General features: G+C 37.9%; 1 protein-coding gene and 1 long non-coding RNA gene across 3 annotated transcripts; both read left to right on the forward strand.

Moving 5' to 3' along the window:
• Positions 1–321: 321 nt before the first annotated feature.
• On the forward strand, positions 322–3,201 carry LOC125014701 (Fc receptor-like protein 5; the record flags this gene model as incomplete). The annotated part of the gene is made up of 4 exons (XM_047596038.1): positions 322–574; positions 1,274–1,579; positions 2,260–2,526; positions 2,951–3,201. Coding segments are annotated over 4 exons (1,077 nt in total), but the record flags the coding sequence as incomplete, so codon positions are not given.
• A 213-nt stretch (positions 3,202–3,414) lies between these two features.
• LOC125023440 lies at positions 3,415–6,683 on the forward strand. Of its 2 annotated transcripts, XR_007114609.1 has the most exons (6): positions 3,415–3,529; positions 3,639–3,654; positions 3,735–3,826; positions 3,939–3,989; positions 4,091–4,150; positions 5,655–6,683. It is a non-coding gene; the product is annotated as an uncharacterized LOC125023440 (long non-coding RNA). The 2 variants fall into 2 exon arrangements; XR_007114608.1 differs by lacking the exon at positions 3,415–3,529 and having other exon boundaries at positions 3,544–3,826.
• The last annotated feature ends 4,027 nt before the right edge of the window (positions 6,684–10,710 follow it).

Below are 10,710 nucleotides of genomic sequence, written 5' to 3' on the forward strand. Positions count from 1 at the left end.
ATTAACACTCATTCTCCCTCTGACAGTTCAGTTTTGAAATATTTCAGCTTTTGGTTTTTATTAAAATAATATCACTATGTGGACAGAAGATCTGTTTTTAAATAAAATGTAAATATCTATATAATATGAATTAATATTATTTTATATTAATATTTGTATATTTCTATTTTTGGAGTTGAAAAACAAAACAAAATAAAATCAAAGAACTCGAAACAAAGAAAAGTATTATCAGAAATACTAGACAAACACTAAATATTAGAGTATATGTTTCTATCAGTACTGTAACTGGATGTTTTTATGTGAACAGTTTCCAGTAAGGCCACAGTGATCCTTCAACCCAACTGGCCTCAGATATTCACAGGAGAGACAATAACTCTCAGATGTGTGATCCAGGGAGGTGGAGGAACTCAGTGGACGTATGAATGGAAACAAGACGAGTTAAACAAACCTCCAACATCCAGAGAATACAGGATCAATGGAGCTACTGAGTCTGACAGTGGAGAATATAGATGTAGAGGTAGAAGAGACTACTATTTAACAGAGTGGAGTAATACCATCAGACTGAATGTATCAGGTAAGATTAACATCTATCATCCATATCAGTTTCATTTTATCAGCAGGATGAAAAAATTGATCAGAAAGGCTGGACAAGTGATCAGTAGGGAGTAAACTTCTCTCCATTATGGACAATCCTTCCCATCCCATCATTTACTACACCAAACTGTCTATATTTTGGTTTGTTAAAAAGAGTCAGAGAAATAGAATAAAATAGACATGAATCACTGAGTGACACATGTGGAACAATCAGGATTAAAGGAGGAACTCTCCATGTGCTGTACACATCAGTTTGGTAAAAAAATGAATTTATCTCAGTGTGTTTCACTTCCTCCACCAACAAAACTCAACACTTGCTGCTAAACTATATTTTTACTGTAGTATCCCAAAACATGATGAATGTTTAAAAACATTCATGTGGATGAAGGTTTAACACCTATTAGTGCTCAAAGCTTTACAGGCACAGACTCATCTAAACATTTGCTCACAATAGCACACACACATTGACACACCAGTGCTACACTAACCCTCTGGTTCATGGACAACCCACTCTACCCACTGACCCACAGACACCGAAACATTTTGTTATTATGTAGAGATTTTAAATGTTCGGTATTTACATATTCACAAAGATTGTAAATTAAAGTGAACATTTTTATACAAGTTGTATTCTATGTTAAGAGACGAGACATCACATGTTTAAAATCTCTTTCAACAGGTAAACAACCTGTCCTCTCTGTGTCTCCATCATGGCTGAGTCCTGGAGCCTCAGTAAATCTGAGCTGTGAGGTTGAACATCCATCTGCAGGATGGAGGTTTTACTGGTATAAAGCTGTTCCTGATCTATCACACAAGTATCAATATTACAACTATGAGCTGCTTCCTGGTAGCATCAGTGGAACTGAACAAGATTCCTACATCATTGATGGACAGACACACACAGCAGGATATGTGTGTAGAGCTGGAAGAGGAGAGCCAGTGTTTTACACTGATTACAGTCCACCTCAGTTTGTCTGGTCTGGAGGTCAGTCTGTTTCCAGCTGTTCTCTCAATAACTAGATGTTATGTCTTTACTTTTATTAATCACCTTTTATCTGTGACCTCCATGCAGTATCTAGAAAACTAAAACACATATTTACAATTCATCGACTGCATATTTATGTTCCTCTAATGTTAGTATGATATTTCCTTTTTTTCTACCTCAAACTAATTCTCTTTAACCATCATGTTTTCCTCTCAACAAATCGGAGAAAATGAGAAACACAAAAAAGAGTTTCAAGACTTTGAAACTTTTTTTCTGACAGACAAAACAAACTGGTGCAGGTCGTCTATAAAACACAGGAGGTTATTTGTGTTGTGTTGTGTTGTGTTGTGTTGTGTTGTGTTGTGTTGTGATGTGTGGGTGTAAGTTGTGTCATGTTTACAACATGTGTTTGAGTCTTTACTCTTCATCTTTGCTCATGTTACTGCTCTAAATGATCAGATTGTCAGAGTACACAAGTAGTTTCTCATTTTACACACTGCTGCTTGGTGCATACCAACTAAAATAAACTGAAATGGTAGAAAAAATAGTTTGACCAAAACACTGCAGCTTGACACGTTTGCACTAATTTTCAGCAATTAAAAAAAAAGAAAGTAAATAAGTATTTGCATTGTGGCTGTTTTAATATTAATATCACTGTTGTTGCTTTGACTCTTTGTCAGATTTCCATTCATCAGCGTCTCTCACAGTGAATCCTGACAGAGTGCAGCACTTCACCTCTGTCTCTATCTCTCTGAGCTGTGAGGGAAACTCTACTGAGTGGAGAGTGAGGAGGTTTACTGATGATAGCGTCCTGTCACACTGTTCTACCTGGGGGACAATGACTGGATCAACATGTAAATTATCCAGATCCCAGTCTGATGATGCAGTGTACTGGTGTGAGTCTGGATCAGGAGAGTTCAGCAACGCAGTCAACATCACTGTCCATGGTATAGATTCAGTTGTTCCCAGTATCTTTGGCTGTAGATTTAAGTGAATATCTCCTTCCTTCTAGTCTATCTTCTTATGATCAAATCATTTCTTTAATGTTTTCAGGTTTGCAGCCAAATACTAAATAGAACAAAGTATTATACATGTGTAATACTTGGTATTCATTCAATTATTCTGAAATAGTTTGAATAATTTAAAATATCATCTAAAACTTTTAATAATTTGTTTTAGAGAGGCAGTTTAAACGTGTTTTTGTTTTTTATAAATGAATACTGTATATTGATGCTCAGATTAAATATTCCCTGATCTGCTCATGAGCAAATAAACCAACATGAAGCCTTTCCCATCATTGTGTCAGGGTTTTTTAAAGGTCTACACCAGCTGATCTCTGACTGACACTAACACTGTTTGGTTGTTTTCCAGCTGATGGTATCATCCTGGTGAGTCCTATCCATCCCGTCACTGAGGGAGATTCTGTTTCTCTGAGCTGCAGGTTCAGAGGACAGCAACAACTTTCTTCTGTGTTTTTCTATCACAATGACAAACTCATCCAAAATGACACCAGAGAGGAGCTGATCATCTCTGCAGTGTCAAAGTCAGATGAAGGCTTCTACAAGTGTCAGTCCTCAGGAAAACAATCACCACAGAGTTGGATGGCTGTAACATGTGAGTAAGAACATCTGATGAATTTTTAATCTTGAAATCATATTTTGTGAATGTCTGATATCAAATGTTATTCTGACTTGTTTACAGGAGTTTTGTCTCCATTAAAGTTTGAAGTCTCCTCTAATTTTTATTAGTTTGTAAATTGAGTCGTCATATGAAAAGACCATTTGTTAAGTTGATTTATACTCATATTTAATTGAAGCTCATTATTAATTACAGCAGTGTCCAGGTCTGAGAGCTCTTCATTTCTTCTTCCATTGATCGTTGGACTGGTTTGTGGAATTTCACTGATTGTTCTCCTGCTGCTGCTTCTTTGTTGCTCCAGAAAAATAAAGGGTAATACATTTTCCAGTTGATCATTTACTAAAAATCACTGATAAATTCTGATCTTATGACATGAAGTGAAGAACACTTGTACACATATTTGTATTTGTCTCTTTTCCAGATGCATGCAGTAACAGGTTGGTCCAACACTCTTGTCTCATCTTGATCATCATAACAATACTTTCCATGTTCCTTATTAAACTCCTTCATGCTTTAGTCTCTCTCAGTCTCTGAACATCAACCAAGGCTCTGCTACACAGCAAACAGTGAACCAGAATGAAACTCAAGTTTACTCCTCTCTTCTCCATGGTCAGCCTTTCCACTCATTATTTTCACAACTATTTCTAACACCCACTTTGACTTTTCAATCAAAAGCTCAAGTGACTGATTGGATGTTGTCTTGATTTTTTCTGACCTGTAGCTGATGTTTGTGTCTATGAATCAATCAGAGGCTCTGGAAACACAGGAAGTGGTACAGTAGAAACTTTGATTCATATGGAGCTGTCAGACATTAGATTATTATCAGTGACTCATCTAAACTCATGGAAAATCATGATGCATTTATCTTAACAGGGATGCAGGATGACATGGAGAGCTCTGACTACAATAATGTGAATCCTGAATCAGTGAAAGGTAAAAATGTTCAGACTCCAGCCACTAGATCAGGAGTAATCAAATTACATTTACAGTTGAAATGCATCATATCATTCTTTATCATGTCATTAGAAGTAACCATAGGTCAACTTGCTGCTTTATTACATCCACTTCCACACTAAGAAATACATTTGCAAAAAAATATGTTTTGGTAAACTTGTGTTTCTGCCTCTTCATTAAGCAACACTTCAAGTTGTGCAAGAATGATTTTCTTTAATTTCAGCAACAAACTTTAATCTTTTTCAATATAAAACATCACAGAGAGAATAGATTGTTAAAATAGCCTTTCATTTCATTAAAACATATTAATTTTCTTACCTATAAATAATTTACAAAGCCAACAATGTAATATAGAGTATTATCATAATAGCAACCAACAATGCTCAAAATTAAAATTGTACAACAATAATACATCTCTTTACAGATGTTAAAAGGAGCTACGTAAATGTACCAAGCTTTGAGTAGTTGTGTGTGAGTCAAACTGCACACTAGAACATTCATTTATGTATTTTGACATATCATCAACAAAATGTTCACACAATTGCACAGATTCATATAATACAATTATTGAAGCTGCATGATGTACAGTGTATTATGTATTTTTATAAATGATCTGTCCAAAAGCGCTACAGTTGCAATGAAAATGATTCAACTCCTATTGCAAATTATGTTCATTGGCAGAATAAATACATTTAGCAGCTGTTTGCAACAAATCAATCAAGAACAATTTAAATAGTTCAACACTACTATAAATATTACAAGTGGTTTCTCCAAATTCAACACAAGATGCCAATTTAATGTCAGCTGCTCAAATCTCAAAATTATTCGACCCCTTCATGACTCATCTTTAGTATTTGGTAGACGCCCCTTTGCTGTTATGACAAAATGAGATGTTTGCACTGCTTACAGTGGCAACTCAAAGCCAAACACGATTTGTCAAGAATCGTTGAAAAGCATTTTATTGTCTGACTTATGCCTTTCAACTAAAATATGGAATGATTTTTTTCTTACCTCAACTTTCACACGTACTACTCTTTTTTTGAGAACCAAATCTCTTCTGTTTTTTTTTTTTTTTTTTTTTTGTTGTTGTTGTCAAACACTAATATTTCTGAACAGCAGCAACAGAATATAGTGGAGACAAATAGATCAACCGTGCTGTTACGGTGCCAGTCAAAGGGCTAAAATGCTTCCAGTTGGTAAAGGAATATTCCATTTTTACCTGAAAATGTATCTTGTACTTGATTTGGTAGTGACAACATTTCTAGGAAGAACTGCTGAAGAAACACATGAACCATGTTGTCAACACTTATCTAAAAATGTAGAACAAATCTGAACGCAACATATTTTTGAGTTCATGCATCTATATAAGATGACAAAATGAGTGCTGTGTAATAATACCTATTCTTTAAAAACAGGCCAGAGAGCATCATTACGTCTTTGTTTTTCACTTTCATACTTTTACTGACAGTGATTTTTGTTTCAGGTCCATAAAGAGAAGAGCATCGTCAGCAAAGCAAGAGACTCATGGACAATGACACGAAAAACAACGGGTTGACAACAGTTCAGTCCATCCTTTCTGTTCAGATGGGTGCGCAGTGTTTGAAAGATTTACATGATCTCGCACAATTCTTGGAGATCTGACCTGAAAAGTTAAGACTGCTCTGGTGATTTGTGTTTGTGTTCATTATCTCTTCTCTGTCTCAGTCATTGTTTTTTACACGCATGGATTTTCTAGTCAATTATATCACAGTATGTCATGATGTTGCATTTTTATGATTTTGTGTAGTGATTATATATAAATATACCTTGGTTTTATATTGTTTAAAGTCGTCAGCTACAGATTGTCTATACTATACTTTCGATCAACCGTCCTATGAGCACAACTTCAAACGCCTAGTGGAACAGGTGGTCATAATGTTATGACTGATGTGTATTGGAATATAGTTTGTGCATGTGGTATGTTCATGCATGTTATGTGTATAGATTTGTGTGTCTCTCTCTTGCTCTCTCTGCTGTAGTCCTGCAGGTGAGAGGTGGAAGGTTGGCTGCCAGCCTGTGGATTGGCTCATACTCCAGCCAATCAGAGAAGGAGGGACATTTGAAAAGCTTCAGTTGTGTTGCTCTCTCTCTCTCTCTCTCTCTCTCTCTCTCTCTCTCTCTTCTTTGTTGGATAGGTAGGTTTGTGGTGGGGACTAGGGACCAAGGTAAGACTGGGGTACCCTCTACACCTGCACACGTAGACGCACTATGTTATCACATTAGGTTATGGGTTGCTGCCACGATTGTATTTTTATTATTTTTGGATGTTTTTTAGCCAGTAGAGTCAGGCCTTTTGTTTTCTTTTCTTTTCACACAGAGATAGTTGAGCTAGGCTCATTTTGATTGTAATTTGTCTATTTTATATGGCACAAGCCCCACCGGTCCCTCTCTCCCCCCACATTGTTTGAAACCTACATCTGTTGTGTACCTTTTCATTTAAGTATTGTAAATAAATCTCTTTTCTTTAACTGCCTCCCATCATCTCTGAGTTTTTCTTTGTTGATTGTCAGCGTTACTGTTTCCAGATAAATGGAAACGTAACAATGCACAACATCCATGGCATTTGTGTACAAAAATAAAAATATCTGAAAAAAATGAAATGTGTGTATATATGGAGACAAGTTAGGACAGATTTAAAACATAGGGTATGTTTTCTCAAGTATTTAAAATGTGATTTTAGCTGATAGCAGTGAGAAGCAATGTCATGTTGTATTGTACGATTTGGGTGTTTTATTTAAGTATACTGAATCTGTTGTGAAGACACAACTCTGCATGGCAACACCTGAACGTATGAGTCAAGCTGCTGTGAACAAAATGTAGCACCCTATCATGTTATAATTTCCTGAAAATGTAATAACGCCTGAAAAACTGATACAATTTGCACTTAACTCTATGTAATAAAACCCAATAATGTAATAGCTTAACCAAGAATGCAATAAAATATCCTGACTGATATTGTAATAACATTTTTACAGATAACATAATACCTTATTACATTATTGGGAATTTATTACATTTTCAAGAATTTTTATTTTTATTTTTTTTTTCAAAGCTGATAATGTAATATTTGACAGATAATGTAATATATATGTCCATTGTGAGTCCAGAGTTCTACATTTTGTGTTTTGACAATCTAAGAATGTTATATACACTGGATTTGAAACAACAGAATGACTACTGGGTTAAATTGCAGACCTTGAGGACCATAAGGACCATACAGCCATATGCATATGTGCAAATACTCAGGGACATGCAACTACATCCTGGTCCTACCGAGTGGGTGATGGACTAGACCAGAATTCCAGCTCAGATAAGCTTCTGAGCAGCACTTAGATTCTCACTTAGATTCTCAAAACAAAATGTAGAAGTCTGGACTGAAAATGAACATATATATTACATCAGACTTAGACTTAGACAGACTTTGATGATCCACAAGGGAAATTAATTGATCATAGCAGCTTAATTGACACAAAAAGATGAGCTGTTTTACATCTGGATAGAATAAGGAATAAAAGAAGTTCTGTAACGTTCACTATGGCAGCAGAGCTGAATCATTCTGCTCCTCTGACCCTCTAATGTTTGGATGGGATGGTTTGTCCACAATGGAGAGCAGTTTATCCAATGTCCTCCTGTCCCTCACTGAGACAAATGACTCCAACTCCCTACCGATCACTTGTCCAGCCTTTCTGATGAATTTGTTGATCCTACTGATGTCTTTTTTGCTGGTACTACTTCTCCAACAAACCACAGCAAAGAACAGGGCACTCGCAACAACAGCCTGGTAGAAAGACTGCACACATTGAAAGACCTGAGCCAGAGTGGCTGAATCCAGTTAGTGTTTGTACTCTGGAGCCATGAGGACACTGAAATCCTAGAGCAGCAACAGTGAAAGTCTTCTGGTACCAGGACTACCCTCCAGTCTGTGGATTGTTAGCCTCCTGATCCTGAAAACAGCTCTCCAAACCACACGTTCTCAAACACACTTCCATTCTTTGATGTGTAAGATTCCATTGAACTTTGGGTCTCATTCGGATTTGGAATATTTAATTTGATTTTGGAAGAACTTTGGGGGAAGGATGTTTGATGGGTTGTGCTTGAGGAACGTTTACTCTGATTTCGCATGAACTTTGGGGAGAATTTGGATCGATGGACTGGGGAATTTTGGGGAACATTGAAATTGTTTTGTTTGTACTGTGGGGCATTGGATGTTTATTGAACTGTTGGGGCATTTGGGGTCCTTACCTGTGGGAATTACTTTATGTTATTGACTGATGACCAGGGGGGAATTTTGTGTTTTTGTTGTTGTAAATCTTGTCCTTAAGAGCTTTTATGGTTAAAGAAAAGACAAAAGGCACATATCTGACTTTTGACCTTCATTTCTTATGTATCAGAATTGTTATTTTCTTTAGGCCAGGGGTCTTCAACGTTTTTCAGGACCCCAAACTGATGAGAGATTAAGTAGGGACCCCTACCTACTATATGTGTTCTATATTAAACTCGACCTAGTTATAAATATACATTATTATTATCATTTTGCATTCAATATTAAGCTATTCAAATAATACACAGGTTCAAATATTCATTGTTAAAATTTAAAATCTGTATATTTATATATAATATTGCAGTGGAACTGAACAAGATTCCTACATCATTGATGGACAGACACACACAGCAGGATATATGTGTAGAGCTGGAAGAGGAGAGCCAGTGTGTTACACTGATTACAGTCCACCTCAGTTTGTCTGGAGCTCAGTTTGTGTTTTGTTTCAATACTTTGAGACATAATTATTTAGAACAAAACTTACTGAGCAAACTCATCTAAGGTAACTATTTTAAACTCTTTAAAGAGGACGTGAAACACTGAACATGGTTATGATCATTTAAAGAAGGTCTCTCGTACTAAAGGTTTATTTAAGTTTAAGCACTGATGGCGAAAGGAATTTCAAAATCCTGCCATCTAAGTTTCACTGTTAAGACACAGGGCGCCGCCATTGCTGTTGTGTCTCAACTTGTCCAGCTCTTGGTCGTACTGAGCCACTACATATACACTGAACGTGACAGGACGAGAGGAGCAGATTACAAAACCAATGAAAGGAGGCATGTTCTGCATTGCTCCTGGATGTTCACATGAGTTTTATAAAGTTAAAGACTGGGAGAAACCTGTTCATTTCCATCATCTGCCACTGACACCACCACCTGTTCTCTGATGTTGGCTAGCTACACTCAAAGGGAAGAATCTGGAATTGGAATTTACATTTTACACTGTGAGCGAGAGCCCACAACTTTAGATTTATTGAAAACAACAAGTGAGCTGAAATAGACTGTTCATTCATCAGCTGATCAAAGGTTTAAGAATGACATGTTCGGGGGGCGCTATGGAGCAGAGTATGGAGTAGGACGCTTTTCTTGGGGCTCCTGCAAAAATAGCAATAAATCCTGACTAAAACAGCGAATATAACTGGGAAATTAATAATTAACCTATAGTAAACACTGTCGGAATACTAACAAACGAGTAGAGAAGCGGTATCAGCTTGCATGGGGAAAAAGTTGAATAAATACAAGTTCGGGTCCAGGGCGTCGCGGCCGGCAAGAAACACGAGGCAGACTACGCTAACGGCTAACCCACCCTCGCCCACTCAGAAAGGAAAGTTCAGGGATGGCAGCCGACGAACTAAGAGCGGACATTGCATCATCCCTTGGGGGAGAGATCTCCTTAATTATCAGAGAGGAGCTCAAGAGTGCGCTGGCGGAGAATTTCAACGCCCTAAAGTCGGAGCTACAGGCGATGCGGTCAGACATCGCAAACAACACAGCCGCAATCTGCACCGAAATCGAGCATATGAATGTGGACATTCAGGACATGAAAGGCGGACTATCGACATAGTCAGACGAGGTGGTCTCAGTGCAGTCTACGGTAACCAGTCTTCAAAAACAGGTGGTCGCCCTAAAAGACCGATGTGAGGATATGGCGGGCAGGATGAGACGGGGCAACATCCGAATAACCGTCATCGGCGAACAGCCGGACTCGAGCTCACCGACAGCTGTGTCAAAAGTTATTAGAGAAGTCCTGCAGATGGACCGGGACATCAAAATAGACCGCTCGCACCGCATCGCAACTCCCCGGACAACGGGAGACCGGGAGAAGCCACGAGTGATCATCGCCAAGCTACACCATGACGGAGACGCAACGGAGATCCTTCGGAAGACGCGGGAGAGAGCTCCGCTGATCTACAATGGAAACCGTATTGCCATATTTCCGGACTACACCTCCACCGTGGCCAAGGCCAGAGCTGCATTTACAGATGTGAGGAAGACACTCCGAGGGCGAAGAGGAGTCCGGTATGGTCTACTATATCCTGCTAGACTCCGTATTTCATACAAGGATGAGGACAAGGAGTTTCTTGACCCTATGAAGTTCGTCCAGATAAGGTTATCCCATTCACAGAGCCTCAGGTTTGAACATATCCACACATGTATGAATAATAAGAGTATGATGAACA

This window comes from Mugil cephalus, chromosome 1 (genome assembly GCF_022458985.1).
Source record: "Mugil cephalus isolate CIBA_MC_2020 chromosome 1, CIBA_Mcephalus_1.1, whole genome shotgun sequence".
Classification (NCBI taxonomy): Eukaryota; Metazoa; Chordata; class Actinopteri; order Mugiliformes; family Mugilidae; genus Mugil; species Mugil cephalus.